At 42.7% G+C, this 22,806-nt stretch overlaps 1 protein-coding gene across 2 annotated transcripts in view; it reads right to left on the reverse strand.

Annotated features, from left to right (window-relative positions):
• Positions 1-1,247: 1,247 nt before the first annotated feature.
• The window catches only part of LOC112226805 (amyloid-like protein 1), a 51,989-nt gene continuing 30,430 nt past the window's right edge, over positions 1,248-22,806 (reverse strand). The window contains exons 2-17 of one of the 2 annotated variants that reach the window (XM_024391382.2): positions 16,811-16,990; positions 14,374-14,503; positions 11,994-12,106; positions 11,184-11,374; positions 10,728-11,098; positions 9,778-9,905; positions 9,193-9,267; positions 8,906-9,064; positions 8,359-8,487; positions 7,671-7,770; positions 7,123-7,290; positions 6,962-6,985; positions 6,777-6,841; positions 6,337-6,402; positions 6,039-6,182; positions 1,248-4,531 (exon numbers count right to left, since the gene is read on the reverse strand). In XM_024391382.2, the coding sequence (XP_024247150.1) occupies positions 4,433-4,531; positions 6,039-6,182; positions 6,337-6,402; positions 6,777-6,841; positions 6,962-6,985; positions 7,123-7,290; positions 7,671-7,770; positions 8,359-8,487; positions 8,906-9,064; positions 9,193-9,267; positions 9,778-9,905; positions 10,728-11,098; positions 11,184-11,374; positions 11,994-12,106; positions 14,374-14,503; positions 16,811-16,990 (2,142 nt within the window). In that variant the 3' untranslated portion in view covers positions 1,248-4,432. Of the gene's footprint in view, positions 4,535-6,038; positions 6,183-6,336; positions 6,403-6,776; positions 6,842-6,961; positions 6,986-7,122; positions 7,291-7,670; positions 7,771-8,358; positions 8,488-8,905; positions 9,065-9,192; positions 9,268-9,777; positions 9,906-10,727; positions 11,099-11,183; positions 11,375-11,993; positions 12,107-14,373; positions 14,504-16,810; positions 16,991-22,806 lie in introns of both variants that reach the window. The other variant, XM_024391373.2, reaches the window with a different exon arrangement.

A 22,806-nucleotide genomic window follows, 5' to 3' on the forward strand; every position in this document is an offset into this window, starting at 1 on the left:
CCAAAGTACCCATTCATGTGAATGTAGACCTATGTATTTTACAGGAAGTGAGCTATAATCAATGTCATGATAACATAATGAAAGAGCCCTAAGCTTTAATTTGAAAAGCATTTTTTGAAAATCTGAGATGACAGTGTTGTTAACAAAAGGCTAAGCTTGAGAGCCAATATATTTATTTAATTTCATTTGCGATTTTCATGAATAGTTAACGTTGCGTTATGCTAATGAGCTTGAGGCTTTAAGATCCCGGATATGGGATTGCTCGTCGCAACAGGTTAAATTGTTAAAACAAGGAACGCTTTGCCTTCGCGTCGCTAGGGCTGTTGAATCAAGTATATCTAATGGGAACAACACAAAACGAAAAAAATAGGAACGCTTTATCGTTGTTTTTTTACAGACATTTTTGACGATCGAATAGCAATTCATTGCAGATCGACCAGTACAAAAGTCATAATTAATGCCTAATAACGTTCCAACCAAATAACATGTGCTGAGCCTGTTGAAGCTATTACATTTTTAAAAATGATAAAAACAGAAAGCAATTCCACTCATTCAATTGGAGCAAGTGAATTTGACTTAGTAGACAAGCAAAACCATTGTCTATGGTGTTTAAGACAGTATTGCTGCAGAGGGTTGTCATTTGGCCTAGAACAAACCATAACCACGTTGACTTCCTGCTCTTGCATATACTGAGTTACAGTCTGTGATGTTTAAAAATACTGGAATGGAAATTGAGGTGAAAAAACAGGATGTCATTGTGCTTCATATTCTATTGAATCTAAATAGGTGCTTGGTTGATGTGTGAAAGTGTTAAACTCCCTGTTCTGACATAAAAATGCATAAACACCATTGCAGAACACTTGAGGTTTTATTCCCTTAACTATCTATGTTAGCTATGTTTTGTGCAGATATGAAGGTGGGTTTCAATCTCAAGACCTCAAATCCCAAATATGGCAGGACACTGTTTATAGTGTTGCACACAGTATAGATACCTTCACCAATCTAGATCGTACATTAGGCTACACCCAGCCACACAACATAAGCCATACCCTACAACACTCCACTTTCCTGTGGGTGGTGTGTTTATTAATGTGTTATTATAACCAGAGAATATCTCTCTAGTTATAGCTGTGACAGAACACAGGCGTCTCATGTCTTGGTGACCCCATGCTGGCTGATATTATAAAATCAAGACAACTATCCCCTCCTGTGCTCAGAGGTGAAGTACAGTGATTCAAGAAACAGTGTTTCGTGGGTTATTTCAAATTTTATTACAGTTTTAATTAGCTTAATCAGATCTCCATTGCTCAGATTTCTTGCACATGAATTACACTCAACATAGCTCAGGGACAATTGGTCAAATTAGTCAGTTGTTTGACCTCTTCTAGAGCAAAGCATGTGTTTGGTCAAGTTCTGAAGGGATTTGAAGATCAGCTCCCTCAGTGATGTCATCAGTATCATTCCAATCAGAGTATAGTCAAAATGGTGGGAGTTCACATTATATACAGCCAGTATCTGTGTCTGACAAAGAGCAATCATTTGTTCACAGTTGTGCTTGGCGCCACACCATGGACAATTTAGTTATAGACTTACTGACAGAGTATGTCCACTGTATCTGAACTGTTAGACATCACATAACCTCTTTAGGGTGCCTATAGGTATTCTTATACAAGCTACTACATTTTTCATACAGTGAGAAAACATGACCCTCAATCCAATTGATTATTAGAAATAAAAATACATAATTACATCCAAAACACAGCATTGTAAAAGGCAATAATGCAGCAATTAAACTCTCCATATAATTGTTTACATTTTCATTGGCTGGGGAGGGGAGGAAGGCCAACATAGAAGTATCTTAATCAAGAGAGGACATACAAATGTGTGTTCAGTCACTACAGTATACACCATTCTACATCTGCTAAATGCTGGTAGGAAAACCTTGAGTCTTTGGGGAAACATAGGCAAGCTTATTCTCTTCTATGGTTTCAGTAGTATCGATACAAGGTTCAACTGACTTAAACTGTGAACATACGTTTTTCACGAAACAGAGCTGTACAAATTATACAAAGACTACCTCAGCTCTCTAATTATCTTGATGCAGTAACCACAACCTGTGATTCCCACAATCCAAAAGCAATACATGGAAAATTCAAATCTCTGAGGTCAAGTATTTGAACTTATCTTCCTCATATTCAAAGCAGTGTTTGAATAAAAAAACAGAATGGTTTGAGGGTGAGTCAGCCACATGTGATCAATAATTTACTCCCTTGTGTCACCAGTGGTTTCATGGAGTACACAGCAGAACAACCTAGCCATGAGTTACAAATAAATTATGAACCTCTCAGGATGTTTCAGGACTGGTGGTGTTTTAAAAAGTAACATTTTCAGAATTCTGAGAGTAGTGAAAGATGATTGGTTTTGGTTAGGATCATCTGTAGTACAGTAGGCCAACAGTAGTTGCAGTTGACACTGTTGATTATGAAGAAATCTCCTACTGTGTATGTAACCGTCCAACACGAAGAACTCTCTCTGGTAACAAAATCATGTAGTGGAAAATAAATTAAATATAAAAGCCATCCAAGAGGTCAACAATCAGCCATTGAAAAGGGGACAATCCCTTATTATCTATATACAGTGCATGATATTGATCATAATAACTGTGACAGATGCATCAGTGAGATGCGACATCTCCCTAGTGGACTAACATTCAACTGGTTTATATACAGCGTCTATATGTTCATCCTGCCTGAAACCTGCTATGTCCCTAATAAAGATTCAACTTGAATTTGAAGCAATAAACTGAAAATAACTCACTAAGGTGTGCTAGAGCAAATATTGTGGTCCCACCCAATCTGAGCAATAGTCCAGTCCTCGGCATACCTCCTTTACATGCAAATGTTACCCAATATCACCATGTTTGCCAACATCACTATGTTCCATAATGCTGAAGTCCATTGCACCACAACAATGATTGACCTCCCACTGTTCTCATTCAAACCTGCAAATAGTGAAAAGAGACATTCAGTGTTAAACTACAGTGAGATAATGAGGAAGGTTTTGGACATGTAGCTTGTCTACTGATTACAGGTTTGTCCTTGGGATTCTACTAGGGGAGTGATGCACTATCGAAGAGGAAATGGAGTCTCAACGTCTACCTAAAATACATTCAGTCAGAAGTTAATTGTGTCATCTTGTGCTGGTTTTTACAACAGTCCGTTTTCAATCAGCCATGTTAGGAAAATGTTCTCTCTCTGAACAGCACAAGGTATTCTTCTTTTTTGTTATTATTCCATTACACTGATGCAAATTCATTCTAGAAATGTCTATTTTGAAGTCATATTTTTTTTCTAAAGATATTACATTTCCATCTTATCAAAAGCAAAGAACAGGAACAACACAAAGACGGTAGCATCATACACCAAATCTGCATGCTTTCATTAAAATAATGGACTTTTCATTACTTTGTTACAATTTTTTTTAGGTAGCAGTCATTCACTTAACTTAAATGGTACATTTGGTACATTAGTTCAATATAGTATAGTTCACATGACATGGAATAGGCTCTGGGTGCTGATTGTGTCAGATGTCACAGACTGAAGGATGAGGTTGGGCTGAACATCAAAAGACCACCAACCCATTTTACTATGGATTGATAATATATGTTGGTGTAAGTAATAACTAAGTAACAACTAAGTCAATCAAGCTTCAACACCTCACATTCCCAACCTCCTCATCTCTGCTTAACCTTTACAACTGTGCCTGCCTTTGAAAGAAGATGTCCTTCATTGACTCATGGCGGTGAGGCTGGCTTGGTGGTCATCATGTCAGAGTCATTGTAGCTTTAGATAGAGAACCAGTTTGGGTGGAGTTTTAGATCAGCTATACTATATTGTTTGTTCACATTTTACACCATTAATCTGAACTGGAATATAATGAATCAGAGCTGTAACACAATCCAATAAAGAATAAACAAATTGCATACACACAAAGCAAAATGCAGTGTTAAACATTGAGTCAGTTTCTGACAAATACCAATCCATTTTATTAAGAATAAGGGGGTCAACTCTAGCCATTCCAATGGCATTCCTATCCAAGTAGACAGGAATGAATCTCTCCAAAGGAGATGATTGTTACACTGTGGCATTAATGTCCACCCCTTTATTCTAGACCAGAAGAGTAAGAGGATGGGTCAGTTGGTAATACGTCTCTGTTACTGGTTTACATTCCAAAAACTGATGTGGGGACATGGTTGGTCAGAGATTTGGGGCATATACCCCCTATTTGCTTGTCAAGTTAGATTAAAGTGTTGGTCGTAATGATACATCGTAATACATCATAGGCGGTGTTACTGGGACCACCTCTAGGAGGTGAACAAGGAAAGGGAGCGCCTCATGTGATTGGGCATGACCGGGAGGCCACACCCACCGCCTCAGTTCATTTGCTCAAAGAATTTGTAGGTGGGGTTTTCGTAGCCGTGGTTCTGCATCTTGTTTAGTTGGCGCTCCTCTGGGGTCAGCATGGGGTCAACCTGCTATGAGACACGGAGGGTCAAATGTCATACTGATACAAATACAGTACAATGCTACGGTATAAGGAAGTGCTATCAGCAGGAAGTAGGAGACACTGTATTGTGCTATAAGCATAAAGTGCCTCTCTTACCTGCCGCTGCAGGGAGAGACACTTTGAATACCTGCCTACGACAAGCCAACTGACATTTACTCCTGAGATGTTGCTCTGTTGCGCCCTCTATAGCCACCATGGTTATCATTTGAACCTGCTGCTCATCTATGAACAAAACTGATCTGGCCTTAATGGCCACATGCATCTACACCCTGGACAGCCAGAAGAGGGCTGGCCACCCCTCAGAGCCTGATCTCGCTCTAGGTTTCATCCTATAGTAGGTTTATGCTTTTTAGGGAGTTTTCCCTAGCCTCTAGGCTTCCACATCTGCATTGCTTTCTCTCTGGGGTTTTAGGCTGGGCATCTGTAAAGCACTGTGACAACTGCTGATGTAACAAAAGGTTTTATAAAATACATTTGATTGATTGTGTTTAGTTTTAGTTTAGTTTTATTTTGCATACAGCTAAAAGCTGTACAAACAAACAACTAATCAACAAATTGTGAGAATAATGGAACTGGAAGGGATGATGATCATGATGGATGATCAAGGAAGAAGGTTTATGGCATTGAGATCGGATGAAGCCTTGGTCAGAGAAGTCAAAACAATATTTAAACCCACAAAAAGCTGCCTGCCATCCAGGACCTCTACACCAGGCGGTGTCAGAGGAAGGCCCTAAAAATTGTCAAAGACGCCAGCCACCCCAGTCATAGACTGTTCTCTCTACTACCGCATGGCAAGTGGTACCGGAGTGCCAAGTCTAGGACAAAAAGGCTTCAACAGTTTTTACCAATGTTTACCCGGACTATTTGCATTGTGCCCCCCCCAACCCCTCTTTTACACTGCTGTTACTCTCTGTTTATCTTATATGCATAGTCACTTTAACCATACCGACATGTACATACTACCTCAATTGGCCCGACCAACCAGTGCTCCCGCACATTGTCTAACTGGGCTATCTGCATTTTGTCCCACCACCCGCCAACCCCTCTTTTTACGCTACTGCTACTCTCTGTTCATCATATATGCATAGTCACTTCAACCATACCGACATGTACATACTACCCCAATAAGCCTGACTAACTGGTGTCTGTATGAAGCCTTGCTACTCTTATTTTCAAATGTATTTTTACTGTTGTTTTATTTCTTCACACACACACACACACACACACACACACACACACACACACACACACACACACACACACACACACACACACACACACACACACACACACACACACACACACACACACACACACACACACAATTGGTTAGAGCCTGTAAGTAAGCATTTCACTGTAAGGTTGTATTCAGCGCACGTGACAAATACACTTTGATTTGATTTAATGTGCAATAACGAGATCTACTGAAAGCATCAAAGTGTCCAGGTTCTGTCAGATTCCCTGCCTCCTACCTCCACGATGCCGTGGCTGATGGTGCCATACGGCTTCCTGCGCACCAGCAACAGACTAATCACCATCACCATGGCGATGGCCACGGCAACCACGAGCAACCCCACCATGGCCCCGCGGTTGAACGTCTCCAGGGCATCTGGTTGCTAAGGACAGAAACAGAAAAGGTGAAGAGAAGGCACAAAGAGGGGAAGATGGAGAAATTAGAGGTTGATATCATCATGGGAATGACTTACAATACCACAAGAGGGGACGGGTCCGCCCAGCCCATCCAGACACTTATCTAGGTAGCAGACTCACCAGTTCATCGGTCTGGATCTCAGGAGACTTGTAGACCACCTGCTTGAGCTCCACAGAGGTGTTAATCTAGAGAGTGAGAGCAAGAGAAAGAGAGAGAGAGGGGGTTATTTAATAGGTCATTACAGAGGAAGTACCACAGAATTAAATAGAACACATTAACTACATATCTATGGGAGTTGACTTCCTGCTGTGGGAGGATGTTATAGTAAGTGAGTAAAAATGTAGCAGTTTATCATGTGGAGGCTGCAGTGCGACACAAGCCATTTTTCCATATACACACGAGGGGATGAGATTTAAAGTGGGTAGGGATGAGGGAGAGATGATTTACATAATGTGTGTCAGCGTATCTCTTGGCTGTGCTGTAAACACAAGTGCAAGTAGGATGCCATGTCTGTAAAGTGACGTGTATGTTTGCAATAAAAAAAATAGATGTTTCTCACTTTCTCCTCATATTCATATGTGGGGCTTCTCTCAGATGTGGCATAGTCATATTCGTCTGTAGAGGCTGAGTGCAGAGGCAGAAAACACACAAATTCAGCCATGATCAACTTCAACTTTTTCTTTCTTTAAAAATGATATTTTGGCAGACAAATATCACACTTCATGCCCCTTCCCTTTAACTCACCTTTCTTAGTGTTGGGCTGTGGGTCTTGACAGGACAGAAACAATAGAGAAAAGTAAAAATGTTAACTACTGCTTGTATTCAAATAAATGAATTAATTCCTGAACTATTTGCAGAGGAAACAGTTTGTGTGTATGCGTGCATTCATGAGGGTGTGTCCGTACCAATGCGGGGTGGGTAGGGCCTGTTCTGGAAGGCTCTCTCCTCCTCCTCCTCGTCATCCTTCTCCTCTTCACTCTCAGCAGGAAGTAGCTCCTCTGTGGTGCGTGTCTCAGAGAAGGAAGTGGTCATGAGCTCACTGATGTCTCCTCGCTCCGCCTTCACCAGCTCCTCTACACGGAGGGAGGGAGGGAGAAACAAGCAGGTTTTAAACACAGGAAAGGTGTTTAGAGAAATACAATAAACTAAAGTGCTACCCAGCTTGATATACAGTACAGTATAATGTATTTACGGTAAAACGTATTTACACCTTATATACACCAATCCTTTATTTTCTGAATGAGAGTTCCCTAGAGACATTACAAGATAATAATAACCTACTAATTAGATAATGTGTATTTGGAACTTTGAATGTCTTACAAAAGATGTCATGATAAATGCTAGCTTATCTTTTTCTAAATGTCTTATGAAGGAACTAAAACATGAATATTAGGACAAGGGCAGTAACCCCACATCCTGGTCTACATGGAGAGTAGAGAGGAGTGTAGCGTACGGATATCATCGTGCAGCTCCTCAGCCAAGGCAGGGACCTTGTAGAGTAATGCCAAGCTCTGGTTCATCCTCTCCTCAATCACATGGAGGTGGGTGTAGACCTGCAACCCCAAGAGATCAATGCTGGTTAGGTTCATTACAAGACAAAGCCCCCACAGAGTCTGAAAGAGTCATGTGTTGGTTTAATGTATTGACATTTACAAGTGAAAATGATATTTGCTGTTAAGGATGATTATGACATCAGTTTTGATCATTTTGGTCAAGGGGCAATCTGCAGTTGCTACATGCATTTTTGGACATATAAATACATGATATGTACCCATTGATTTTTGACAAATATAATTTATAAATGCCCCATGAGCTTAGTTCAACTGTGGTACCCCATTAGAACCCAACCTATAAGCTTGTTTTACTCCAATAGCCTCAAAAACATAATTGATATCATGAATGGTCAGTCACAGTATCCATAGCTCTGTCTATGAACTTGAGAGTTTCTCCAGCCCGATCCCTCAGCTTTTTACCGAAACAGGGGCGCGGATACACTTTTTTATTTATTGTTTCAACAGCTGATTGCCCCTTTAAGAGTTATTTCATGAGCCTCAATTTTTTCATGAAGCAGCATCACTGCTTAAGGAAGAGGTACAGTATCTTTTCATCCTAGTATATTCCGGTATATTTTCATTTCACACCTGGAACTTCATCTGCTCAGCCTTCTGGGGGTCGACGGCCTCAATGTGCTGGTAGTGTCTCAGAGTGTGTCTGCGGTCCTTCTGCTCTGCTGCCATGTATCGCTTCAGAGACTGCAGCACCCGCTCCGGCTGTTGAGAGGAGAATGATATTATAGTCAGAGAATGGAGCGGGTGGAGAAGGTGTGGAAGAAATGAACAACACACTACAGTCCACTCATACTCTCGGCCTAACAAATATACACTGAGTATACCAAACATAAGGAACACCTTCCTAATATTGAGTTGCACCCCTCCCTTTGCCCTCAGAACAGCCTCAATTCAGGTCATGGACTCTACAAGGTGTCAAAAGCGTTCCACAGGGATGCTGCCCCATGTTGACTCCAATGCTTCCCACAGTTGTGTCAAGTTATTTGGATGTCCTTTGGGTGGTGGACCATTCTTGATACACACAGGAAATTGTTGAATGTGAAAAACCCAGCAGCGTTGCAGTTCTGTACAGTCAAGTTCTCTGCCTAAGAAAATGTAGATATCCCTGCCGTCTGCGGACCTGTGGGGGCTCGGCCTGCACGGCGGTCAGGTAGCTCTCCAAGGCCAGTCTGCGGTTGTTGTTGAGGGTGGCCACCACGCGGGCCAGGTGGGTCTCCACCAGCCTCTGTCTCTCCCCTGCCACCTGCTCTTCCAGAGTCTGCAACACAGACTGGAAATGCTGGGGGGAGAGGAGAGGGGGATCATTGTTGTGTTAATAGGTATATGAGTGTCCGTCTCCCATCTTTTCTTCCTTCTTTAATCCTCTTCTCCTTTCTTCCATCCCCTCTTCCTATTTCATCTTCTTACCTCATTAAGGGCCTGGCGGTCAGACTTGGGCAGGTTCTTGGATTGGTTGTCAGCCTCAGCCCATTCCTTCATGATCTGAAAAGGCAAGATGCGTTTAACGTCCTTCACACACACACAAACAGTTTTCCGCAGACAGGAATACACTGAAGACCATTCTGATGTTTAAAATGCTCCATATCCGCCTCAATCTACAGCTACTAAGAACGTCTGTCTGTTTATGGGTATCCAGTTGGCTTGGTTCACTTGAACAGTGGGACAAGCTCAATTGCATACTCCTCGCATCCTCTCTCCTCACCTTCTCAAAACCGATTGGATGAGAAGCCAGCATCCCCCCCCAACCCCGACCTTCTCCTCCAATGGGTTTTGAGAAGGAGTTGAGGAGAGAGGACACAAAGAGTATTCAATTGTGATTCTCCCAATATATTAATATTGCATTAAGACCTCACTTCAGGTCCCAGAGCAATTTTCCCCCGACTGTCAACAGTGGGTTCTGTAGGAGATCACAGATATGGAAACAGCACAGCAGGCCTGGCCTCATCTTATTGGTTCATTGCCTGTCCAAACCCGCCTCCCTGCCCACCTTACCTCATTGATACGTTTCATTCGACGCTCCTCCAGGTCCATCTTGGCACGCAGGAAGTTGGCGTGTTCACTGTCGTCCCCTGGCATCTCGAAGTAAACATCCACACCATCTGTGGGGCGAGGGGTGGGTACTGCAGAGGAGAAGGAGGAGAGGGGGATAAGGAGAGGAGGGGAATGAGAGGAGGGAGAATAAAGGATGAAAAAACAAAGGAGAAGAGAGAGCGAAACAGAGATACAGGCAGTGCAGCAGAAAGAAAGACAGGGGGAAGATGAGGGAGACCGAAAGATATCCCAATCATTGCCATTACCCGAAGAGAGAGAGAGAGAGAGCCAGACAGCCATTGAGCCAGATAGTAGGGTGAACAGTCAGCATTATTGATTTGGAGACGTGTAGTGCTGTAAATACTTCAGCCAGCCACTCCCATCTCCTATATCCAGCCAGACAGATAGGCATGGTGAGTGTGTGTGCGCATGCATGTGTGTGTATGCCCTTGCATGCGTATGTGTAATCATCCTTAGTCTATTACAAAGATAGCGTGAGAGAGAGAAAGTATTGGAGATGCTAACTGGGCACTACAGTTCATTCCCCAGTAAGTAAGAGTAAGTGGGAGATGGGAGAGTGATGTCAGCATTTACCCAGTCTTTTTACTGCCCTGTTAACCACTAAGGGTAGCAACTACAGTCCATTCCCTTACTGAGACTGGCCTTTAGAGAGAAAGGTCCAGACTAGACACAAAACCTAGACACTACTTAATTCCCCACTTCTCCATTTTTGTAGGTAAGAATATAGACAATATGGATAAAATTCCATCTAGAGCAAAGTGGTATTCCAATAAAGCTTATGCCCATGAAATCCTCTCAGATCTAGTTGAGAGGTGGTAAGTAGTGGCTAAGAATTGTTTCTGGACAGGGCGAAGATGTAACTGTGAAATAGAAGGTAGATGGTTACTCACGGCTGTCTCCCCTGGTCTGGGGTGGGGATGTGGAGGGGTTGCGACCTGTCTGACCCTGGCCTTTCTCATAGTAGAAGGAGTCTGTGTAGTCAGAAGCCTGGTAGGGGCCAGAGTCAATGGAGTACTCATACTCCTCTGGGTCTTTCACTGCTGCTGCTTCTGCAACCTCCTGCTGCTGCTGCTCCTCCTCCTCCTCCTCTTCCTCCTCCTCCTCCTCCTCCTCATCATCCTCTACTGCCTCCTCCTCTTCCTCATCCTCTTCCACCACCTGCTCATTCTCTTCCACCATCTCATCGTCTTCCTCCTCCATGTCTGCCTCATCCACATCGGTGTCAGGAGAGGGGCTTGGGGAGGGTGTTATCACTTTGACTCTAGGAATGGGGTACAAGGTCCAACATTATGATCATCATCATCTCCCCCATCATCACCACAGACAGCAGGGGTAATGGGACTCACCCTGTGTTGACTTTGACCTGAGGGGTGAGGGCCTGGGGTCCTGCTGGGAGAACGTCCCCTCCCTCCGTCTCCCCCCTGCCACTGGACCCGCCCCTCCCCGGGCAGCACACATACTCCACCCCACGGAAACGTTCGCCGCACGGCAACAGCATCCCATAACTATGCAGCTCCAGACCGTCTGCTGTGCAGGCCTGAAACAGAAAGGATGAGAGAAATCTGTTAAACATGGATCAAGATTGGAAAAGACCAAGGTGAACTAGAGAGAGATCAGGGGTGTATAGAAAAAGAGAGGAAATGTGAGTGTGATCAAAGGGAACTAACTAGCAGGAGGAATAGAACACGACCAGCATGATGAAGGTGAATTATAAAAACTACAACCTACATCACCTCCCCGGCCTCCAATAAACGGCCTCACCTCCCCGGCCTCCAATAAACAGCCTCACCTCCCCGGCCTCCAATAAACGGCCTCACCTCCCCGGCCTATATTAAACTCCTCTAGCTGCTCTCTCTGCTGATACAGTATGGTACTGTATGTTACACTACACCCAGCTGGGCACAGTTAGCTTCCAGCCCAAGTCTTTTACTGTAGTCTACATTGCAGTTTAGTTATTGACTCAATTAGTCCAAGTCCAAGTTTAATGTCATTGACTCAATTAGTCCAAGTCCAAGTTTAATGTCTCATAGAAGTCTATGCTAACTCTCTATAAAGAGTCCTAGTGGTGTTAAAACCCAATTAAAATTTAAGAAATTAATTGAAATTTCATTAACTCTAATATAATCTTAGCTAATATAATGTCGCTCCACCCGCACCTCCTTAGCTATGTTGTGCCAGTAGACGTAGCTCTCACAGGCATCCATCTGTTCCTGGTGCAGGAAACGGCATCGGTCTGGAACCAACAGGGCTTCACTCACATACTCACCCACTGCACAGAGAGAGAGAGAGAGAGAGGGAAATGGAATGAGGGAGAATATTTTAATACTTGCCTTGGTTGTAACATTTTTTAATTGATAAAAAAACATTGATAAACATCCATAAACCAGAGAGCGAGAGAGAGAGACTTGAACTAGAAAGGTTCAGTATAATAATATAATGCCAACTCATTACAGTGCCTCTGCACTGTCTGGGCTGAGGAGGGGAGTGGAGATTGATCCAGAACACAATGGTGTGCTGCTGCCTGCAGTTCTACTTTCAATAGCTGCAGGCAGTCAGTCAAGGACAGAAAAATGTGAAATATGCTTAATTTCAGATTTTAATTTAAGTAATTTGATTCCATCGTTAACAATAGTGAAAATAATAACTTTTGTACTTCACATGCTCTAGAGAAGTTATGCATTATAAAGGTGTCGAGTATGATTAAAAATAAAAGTAAGAAATAAAAGTAACAAGAAATTAAAGAGCAGCTGTAAAATAACAAGACTATATACAGGGGGGTACCGGTGCAGAGTCAATGTGTGGGGGCACCAGTTAGTTGAGGTAATATGTACATGAAGTTATTAAAGTGACTATGCATAGATGATAACAATAGAGAGTAGCAGTGGTGTAAAAGAAGGGGGGGAATGCAAAAAGTCTGGGTAGCCATTTGATTGGGTGTTCAGGAGTTTTATGGCTTGGGGATAGAAGCTGTTTAGAAGCCTCTTGGACCTAGACTTGGCGCTCCAGTACCGCTTGCCGTGCGGTAGCAGAGAGAACAGTCCAAGACAGTTTTTATGGCCTTCCTCTGACACTGCCTGGTACTGCCTGGTATAAAGGTCCTGGATGGCAGGAAGCTGGGCCGTTCGCACTACCCTCTGTAGTTCCTTGCGGTCGGAGGCAAAGCAGTTGCCATACCAGGCAGTGATGCAACCAGTGATGCTTTCGATGGTGCAGCTGTAGGACCTTTTGAGGATCTGAGGACCCATACCAAATCTTTTCAGTCTGCTGAGGGGGAATAGGTTTTGTCATGCCCTCTTCATGACGGTCTTGGTGTGCTCGGACCATATTGGTTTGTTGAACTTGAAGCTCTCAACCAGCTCCACTGCAAGTCAGTCGATGAGAATGTGTGCGTGCTCACAGATCATTACACCTGTACATAGCCCATCTGTAAACAGCCCATCCAACTACTTCATCCCCATACTGTATTTATTTATTTATCTTGCTCCTCTGCACCCCAGTATCTCTAATTGCACATTAATCTTCTGCACATCTACCATTCCAGTGTTTAATTGCTATATTGTAATTACTTCGCCACCATGGCTTTTTTATTGCCTTACCTCCCTTATCCTACCTCATTTGCACACACTGTATATATACTTTTCTACTGTATTATTGACTGCATGTTTGTTTATTCCATGTGTAACTCTTGGCCAGGTCACAGTTGCAAATGAGAACTTGTTCTCAACTAGCCTACCTGGTTAAATAAAGGTGAAATAAAAAAATAAAAATGGGTATATCATTCAGGGCTAGGATATGGGTGTATCATTCAGGGCTAGGATATGGGTGTATCATTCAGGGCTAGGATATGGGTGTATCAGTACTTGATTGTATCAATATTAGGGTATTGGCATGTGGGTGTTAGGGTTAGGGCATGGGGAGAGAGGGATGGGGTGTGTGGGTAATTGGATTGAGGTGTGTATGTAAATTAGCTGAGGTATATACAGTAGATATTGGGGCAAATGTCTGTTCATTTTATTATAGGCAGAGCACTGTATGTTACCAGCACTCACAATTATTTGTACATACTTTCCATTACTATAATTTTTTAAAACAATTTGGATTACATGTTAGGGTTACTAATGGTATAAGATGTGCATAGTGGCATGTTTGGAAAAATGTGGGGACAAGTGGGTTAAAATTCAACACCGACTGAAAGACCTTTCCACCATTTTAATAGAGTGAAGCCCTTTGGTGCACCTGACAAAGCTTTGACAATGGAATCCATTCATATGAACTATTAGACATACTATGTCCGTTTCCATTATTACTTCCCCGAGGCTGAATTTGAACGCTACCATATAACTGAAATGACATGCTTTGTATTAAACATAATGATGACATGTTGTTACTTATTAATATAATAAAGTTATCCTCCGATATGGGGTGGGTGATCATAGGGAAGTTGTGCAATGTTTTGAGTGATGTTTGTGTAGGGATATGCTGAAGATTAGAAGGATGATGCTAAGGGTGCAGACATTGCAGACGTGTTGTTCTTACCCTGGCAGTGGTAGGGCATGACGATGAAGGGGCGTGTCTGGCAGTGGCCCCAGCCCTTCTTACACCAGGCTGGGATGGTGACGGGGCTGGAGGACTCCTCCACATGGGAGATCTGTAGGGCTGGGTACATCTGGTTGGACAGATGGACAGGCAGACAGACGGCGGGAGAGACAGACAGAAAGACAGAGGGAGGGACAGATGGATGGATGATATGGACAGACAGGACATCAGGAGGAGTTAGGACAACAGAGAGGAGAGAGGCAACAGGGTCAGACAAATGCAGAGGGGAAAGGAGGGTTGAGGGGGGAGGAGACGTACAGTACAGACAGAGGGACAGAGGAGGAGAGGGAGAGAGGAGGAGAGGGCAAGAGGGAAATAGGAGGGGAGGGCAAGAGGGAGCGGGACAGAGGAGGAGAGAGGATAGCACAATCAATAGGGAGAAAGGTAAAAAGGAGAGACTCATGCAACAGTCTGAAACACTTTGGCCCTAAGGGTCTATTTTCTGACTATGCAGGTCATACACTGATATTCTCCTTAAGTTGTAAGGAAAATTCCAGTCTGAAAACAAGTTGACCTATACAATCCCACTTCCAATTCTTTCAATAATCCCAATTTCACATCTGACTACTTTCAATTAAAATGTAGGGCAATGGCATAAGCACAGCCCTATAATGAGGTTTAATGGATTGAGGAATGTATTTGGCACGCTGTCTGAGAGCCGGATCCACAGACGTTGAGGAAAAAGGAACGCTTTTGTGGAAAAGCAATCACAGACGCATAATGAGCTGGGTAATCACATTACAGCCATTTCAACTGTGTGACTGCTGTTTTCTTTACCCACTGTGCTTCATTTAGCCACCAGGTGGCGCATGATGCGGGGAGGGGGAGCAGCGAGTCTCTAATCAAACCAAGGCTGTGGCTAGCCCTGTCAGGCCATTGATATGCCTTAAGTTTGGCATGCAGCAGACTTAAAGGAATTAGGGGGATAAACGTGGCAGGAGGAAGATCGATGGATGGTAGTATTAATATTCAGGAAATATCAATAAATATTTCCTCCTGACCACCATCACTCTACTATATATATATAAATATAGAAATATTTAGATTTGATAGGACAAGACAAACCAAGTGAGACAGATTGGAAGATTAGGGTTGGTTACCCCTGCTCCTATTCATAATGTTGTGTGAGGTATCTATACCAGTCTGTCCACCCATTTACAGTGCATTCAGAAAGTATTCACACCCCTTGACATTTTCCAAATGTTGTTGTTACAGCCTGAATTTAAAATGGATAAAATGTAGATGTTTGTGTCACTGGCCTACACACAATTCCCCATAATGTCGAAGTGGAATGATGTTTTTAAATGTTTACAAATCAATTTAAAATTAAAAGCTGAAATGTCTTGAGTCAATAAGAATTCAAACCCTTTGTTATGGCAAGCCTAAGTAAGTTCAGGAGTAAACATGTGCTTAACAAGTCACATAATAAGTTGCATGGACTCACTCTGTGTGCAATAGTGTTAAACATTATTTTTGAATGACTACCTCATCTCTGTACCCCACACACACAAATATCTGTAACGCCCTTCAGTCAAGCACTGAATTTCAAACACAGATTCAACCACAAAGACCAGAGATATTTTCCAATGCCTCGCAAAGAAGGGCACAAATTGGTAGATGGGTAAAATATATATATATATATATATATATATATATCCCTTTGAGCATGGTGAAGTTATTAATTACACTTTGGATGGTGTATCAATACACCCAGTCACTACAAAGATACAGGTATCCTTGCTAACTTAGTTGCCGGAGAGGAGAGAAACCACTCAGGAATTTCACCATGAGGCCAATGGCGACTTTAAAACAGTTACATAGTTTAATGGCTGTGGAGGATAAAACTGATCAACAACATTGTAGTTACCGTATGCCACAATACTAACCTAATTGACAGACTGAAAAGAAAGAAGTCTGTACAGAAGAAAAATATTCCAAAACATGCATTCTGTTTCCAACAAGGCACTAAAGTAAAACTGCAAAAAATGTGGCAAAGCAATTACATTTTTGTCCTGAATATGTTTGGGGCAAATCCAACACAACACACTACTGAGTACCTCTCTCCATATGTTCAAGCATAGTTCTGACTGCATCATGTTATGGGTATGCTTGTAATCGTTTGCAAAAACATTTTCACTTTTGTCATTATTTTTTTTTTACTCCATATTGAATTCAGTTTGTAACAATAAGTCAAGGGGTATGAATACTTTCTGAAGGCCCTGAATCTACTACTATCTTTATATCCATAAACCTATTTAAAGTATCTGCTCTCTAGTATGCTATTGCAGCAGCATTGGAGATGAGCTGAGCATTACAGTGCAGTAGCAGTGCAGTATGAGGTCGATCTCATAACCATAGCAGTGTTGTTGGCTCCTACCTCTTGGCAGTAGGACAGGATCTGGTTGGGCTCTGTGAAGCAGCCCTGGCGGCCCTGAGGGTCAGGCTCCCATTGGCCAGTCTCAGGGTTCATGTGCAGCAGCTGACGCCCACAGAACATGGCAATCTGCGGCTCGGCCACCAGGGGCCCTGGTCCATTCACCTCAGCCATGGCCAAGGCCTAGAGAGAGGGAGGTAGATAGGGAGAGGAGAGGGGGTGAGGTGTGGTAGAACGAGTAGAGAGAAGTTGAGAAATAGAAAGAGTAATAGATGGAAGGAGAGAGGGAGGAAGGTAGGTAGAAAGGTGGAGGGAGAGAAATACTGTCCTGAGAGAGAGTGTAATGTTTACTGTTAATTTGTATTGTTTATTTCAATTTTGTTTATTATCTACTTCACATGCTTTGGCAATGTTAACTTATGTTTCCAATGCCAATAAAGCCCTTGAATTGAATTGTGTGAGAGAGAAAAGAATTGTCCATACAAACAAAGTGGTTGGATAATATTGAGTTTGAGAATGAAGGACAGGACCTTAGATTAGTCTAAATGTACCAGCTGATACAGTCTCTGATCTATCTCCCAACACAAACAATGGCTTAGCTGCAGAGAGAGAGAGTGTGTGTCTGTGTGTATACATCGTTGCATCCATTCTCTGTGTGTGTGCATGCATATATATACAGTTGAAGTCAGAATTTACATACACCTTATTTAAACTCAGTTTTTCACAATTCCTGACATTTAATCCTAATAAAAATTCTCTGTCTTAGGTCAGTTAGGATCACAACTTTATTTTAAGAATGGGAAATGTCAGAATAATAGTAGAATAGTTTCTTTCATTACATTCCCATTACATTCCCAGTAGGTCAGAAGTTTACATACACTCAATTAGTATTTCATAGCATTGCCTTTAAATTGTTTAACTTGGGTCAAACATTTTGGGTAGTCTTCCACGAGCTTCCCAGAATAAGTTGGGTGAATTTTGGCCCATTCCTCCTGACAGAGCTGGTGTAACTGAGACAGGTTTGTAGACCTCCATGCTCGAACACGCTTTTTCAGTTCTGCCCACACAATTTCTATGGTATTGAGGTCAGGGCTTTGTGATGGCCACTCCAATACCTTGACTTTGTTGTCCATAAGCCATTTTGCCACAACTTTGGAAGTATGCTTGGGGTGATTGTCCATTTGGAGACACATCTGCGACCAAGCTTTAACTTCCTGACTGATGTCTTGAGATGTTGCTTAAATATTTCCACATAATTTTCTTTCCTCATGGTGCCATCTATTTTGTGAAGTGCTCCAGTCCCTCCTGCTGCAAAGCACCCCCACAACATGATGCTGCCACCCCCATGCTTCACGGTTAGAATGGTGTTCTTCGGCTTGCAAGCCTCCCCCTTTTTCCTCTAAAAATAACGATGGTCATTATGGCCAAACAGATCTATTTTTGTATCATCAGACCAGAGGACACCAAAAAGTAAGATTTTCTTCCCCTTGCAGGTGTCATGCACAAAGTAGATGGCCTAACAGACTTGCCAAAACTATAGTTTGTTAACAAGAAATTTGTGGAGTGGTCAAAAAACAAGTTTTAATGACTCCAACCTAACTCTATGTAAACTTCCGACTTCAACTGAGATATATATATAAATATGAGGAGAGAGAGAGAGAGAGAAAAATTGACTTTCAAGCTAATGCATATACCATTGTCTCACACACTGTAGCTACAGTGATAGAGAATATTGGCAGAGACAAAGCTCAGAAAAGATTTATTCCAGATCATGCATTGAGTGACACCAAAAGCAGATGAATAAGCCTGATTTATCGACTGAAACTACACCCAGATTTTGTTGGCAATGTTAAGAGTTGAGAATATAAAGATAGGAAATGTACAACTATATACTGTAAAGCTTGCTCCCATCTGCCCCTCTTTTATCCTCTTTCTACCACTCCCTCTATTCTCTCAATCTCTGCCCTACCGTTTCTCTCCCTTAGCGCTCTTTTTCTCTTTTCCTCTTCCCGCTCTTTCTGCCTCTTCCTCCCCCCTCTCTCCACCCTCCTTCCTACCCTCTCAACAGCCTGCTAGGATGTTGTTATTGATCATGGGATCCGTTCCATCTGCCTGCAGCCTGGGGGTCGGGCCCATGGGAGGCACCGTGGAGGAACAAACACCAGCCAGGCCCCAGCCCCGCTGCTCCCAGTCAGGTGTTAATACAAGCTCATTGACCGCCGGGCCACTTCAAGTACATTAACACACAGGAGAGGGAGGGAGGAGGGGTGATAGTAGGAGAGGAAGGGAGAGGAAAGGAGGAGAGTACAGTAGAGAAGGGAGGGGAGACAATGATGTACACACTGCAGGAGATAATCTCCCCAGATGTAGAGACCAAACATGCTCGTTTTGTAACACAAGCAGAGTATTATGACGTCAATGCCTCACTAGGATTATTTTAGAAAGAGACATAGAGGGATGGAGTTATCAGGTGTTGTGTTCACACGTACACTATATATAGCACAGAGATATGACTCCTCTTTGGTGCGGAAAAAGTAGAGGAATATTTCAAAGACATGCTTGAACATCTACCTAACAAATAATTTTGCTCAGTCTTGCCATTCTTCTGGCTTAACAGCCAAGAGTCACTTATGAAAACTGATATGACAGAAAGTTCAAACAATATCCATCCACACTGAAAGTGGCAACCCAGAACCCATTCAACCCGTCTTGTGACTGGCCCGACTGCTTTAATCTCCATAGACAGACAGATGGACTGACAGGCAAGAGCAACACTCAGCCTATTAGCATCGAGATGCCCAGGGGTAAGGGGGAGAGGAGAGGGAGAGGAAAGCAGGGCGAGTGCCGTCTGATCAAAGGGAAGCTCTGCCTCAGCATACTGCTGCTAAAGTGTTTGAAGTTCTAATTAACATTTATATCGGAAATAAATATATACAAAACCTATGAATAAATATACAATAAATATAATAAGGACCGGAGGAGTCTGAGCATTAGAGCCCCACTAGATATGAATGGAAACTATGATAATGAGTTCATTGGATTATAATTAAAGCTGTTTGGACGTGGCCGAGCGAGGCCTTGAGGAATGGGGTTTGGAGATCCAGAATGGTGCAGAGACATCCAATTTATTTGGAGTTCAGCGATAATTAACAAAGCACAGAGCTAAGGTTAAAGTCTCCATGAGTGACTACTGGTACTGTAGTGACTTTATTAATTCAAGTCTCTATGACTACTGGTACTGTAGTGACTTTACTGGTACTGTAGTGACTTTATTCATTCAAGTCTCTATGACTACTGGTACTGTAATGACTTTATTCATTCAAGTCTTTATTACTACTGACTACTTTATTCATTCAAGGACTACTGGTACTGTAATGACTTTATTCATTCAAGTCTTTATGACTACTGGTACTGTAATGACTTTATTCATTCAAGTCTTTATGACTACTGGTACTGTAATGACTTTATTCATTCAAGTCTTTATGACTACTGGTACTGTAATGACTTTATTCATTCAAGTCTTTATGACTACTGGTACTGTAATGACTTTATTCATTCAAGTCTTTATGACTACTGGTACTGTAATGACTTTATTCATTCAAGTCTTTATGACTACTGGTACTGTAATGACTTTATTCATTCAAGTCTTTATGACTACTGGTACTGTAATGACTTTATTCATTCAAGTCTCCATGACTACTGGTACTGTAATGACTTTATTCATTCAAGTCTTTATGACTACTGGTACTGTAATGACTTTATTCATTCAAGTCTCTCCTGGTATATGACTTTATTCAGTAAGTGGACAGAGTCTCCAACTGGTTTGCAATGACTTTATTCATTCAAGTCTTTATGACTACTGGTGCTAAGAGATGTTGATTTCTGCTGAACTGGCAGCTTTCTGGGAGCATGTTATTGATGTGTGTTAAGGAATGTGTGTGTGTGTGTGTGAGAATTAAAAGTGCCTGCTTAAGCTACACAGCCCACACTGACAAGCCACTGTGAATGCTGAGGTAGTGGTTAAATAGATATAGATATGTCTCTTGACTTAGGGAAGGTCAACGCCACAAAAAAACATTCTGGATATTTGAGAAGATGACCTGACAGCTCTGCTGTGCTCCAGCCTTCATCCTGCACTCTCCACGCCTGTACTCTCCACGCCTGCACTCTCCACGCCTGCACTCTCCACGCCTGCACTCTCCACGCCTGCACTCTCCACGCCTGCAGAAAATCAATGATGTTCGCCTGCAACTGGATCGCCAGGCTCTCTCCGATCAATAAGAGCCCATCTGGAGCCAGAGGGCCTGACCTCCAGCGTGGAGAGGATGCTCGGCAGCACCTCAGCCAATCCCAGTTCTCCCTGATTCACCACCAGATTAGATGAAAAACAAATCCTAATCACAAACACTGCCTGCATTTCCTCAATGAGCCCTGGATTTGTTTATACATTGTTCCATCTTCTCGTCCTCCTCTCTTTCTCTCACTCTCTCCTCTTCAAAGTTACCATGTCCTGCTAGCAGTTATAGACATGTTGTCTTTGACCCACTTTGGGAATAATCACTCTGCATTTCACCATCTCACCACCATGACAACCAACACGCAAGGACAGACATCACACCCTCCCACTCTCTCCTACTCCTCCGTGGTGTGACTGCCACCCTACCACGCAGTGTCTCAGCATAGCGCCGACTGGGAGTCACAGGTCTGATGGCACCACTGCAGGCTATGATAGTCCAAGTTTAAATGTTTCAATCAGAGCTTCAGTTCAGTAAATACAAGCCCTGGCATATTTGCATTATAGTCATTTTCAAACTCACAATTCAAATTCTGAATTACATCAAGGCTGCCTAGCTCCATAAAAAAGGTACAGTATCTCTGTTTGTGTGTCATTCATAATTGCATGAAATCAGTCTATTTCAATAGAGAGACCCAGGAGAGAAGTAAACTCTCCCACTCAACACAGACTCATTAAAGAAGCCTTGTCTCTCAGTTGTCAGTGAATCAGACAGGCTGACTAACACTGTTGTTTACAGAAGGTACGGTACAGTTACATGCGTGTGAACAGGAACTAGCTGCCGTCACTCATTTACTTCTGACAATTGTTTAGCACGCCTGTTCTACAGTCACCCAGGGCCTGTTCAATCTGGTGGGTTGCAGATAGAAATGTACTGCATAGACCTGGCATGACAGCTTATTACACATAATATAATGTCATATCTATTCTATACAATAGAATATGGAACATTTTGAACATCAACATCCTAACCGTTTAGAACCCATCTCCTGACAGGGACCTATCTGGCTGTGATTGGTTGGTCAGACAATATAGCATGCCCTCTGCTAATTGGTCTAAATTACTTTTAGAAGGAAGTTGCCTTGGTACACTAGGGGAATCTGCCAGCCAGTCACTAATCTTGTTTAAATGGTCAAATCAAATAAACAGTCAAGTGTAGCTCCCACCAAAACAAGGCAGTCAACTGAGAAGATGCTCTTGCAAAAGGGTAGCAGGAATACAGCGCCAGATCAAACATTTCTAGGTGTAATTTATTTTTCTATATATTCAGTAGACTTAATATTTGTCCTAATGGAATTGGTCTCACACAAAAAGTATGTTTTGTCAGTTTGACTCCTCTTAAGTCTCTCTAATTGTCTCTTCATTCTCTGCTCAGTAGAAGAGCCAGCCTGGGTTCCTCTGTCTGCCAGGACGGGGGCTTTTCATTCTATTTCTTAGTCAATTAGGCTTAAGACCACTAAGACCTCTATGCTGTGACCACAATGGCGTGAGCCTCTCAGACAGACACCCCGGCCGGGCGACGTCCTGATCCACAATAACACTTCCCAATCTGTTAACAATTACCCAGCTCCTCCACGGAGAGAGAGATGAGAGAGGTGGAGGCTGGAGAGCTGCTCTGTTCTGCTCTTTTCCCCCCTGGGTCAACCTTAATTGGACGGTAAAGGCCTGGATGTCTCCCAGAGATGTAGTGTGAGCTGAGCTGAGG

This window comes from Oncorhynchus tshawytscha, linkage group LG03 (genome assembly GCF_018296145.1).
Source record: "Oncorhynchus tshawytscha isolate Ot180627B linkage group LG03, Otsh_v2.0, whole genome shotgun sequence".
Classification (NCBI taxonomy): Eukaryota; Metazoa; Chordata; class Actinopteri; order Salmoniformes; family Salmonidae; genus Oncorhynchus; species Oncorhynchus tshawytscha.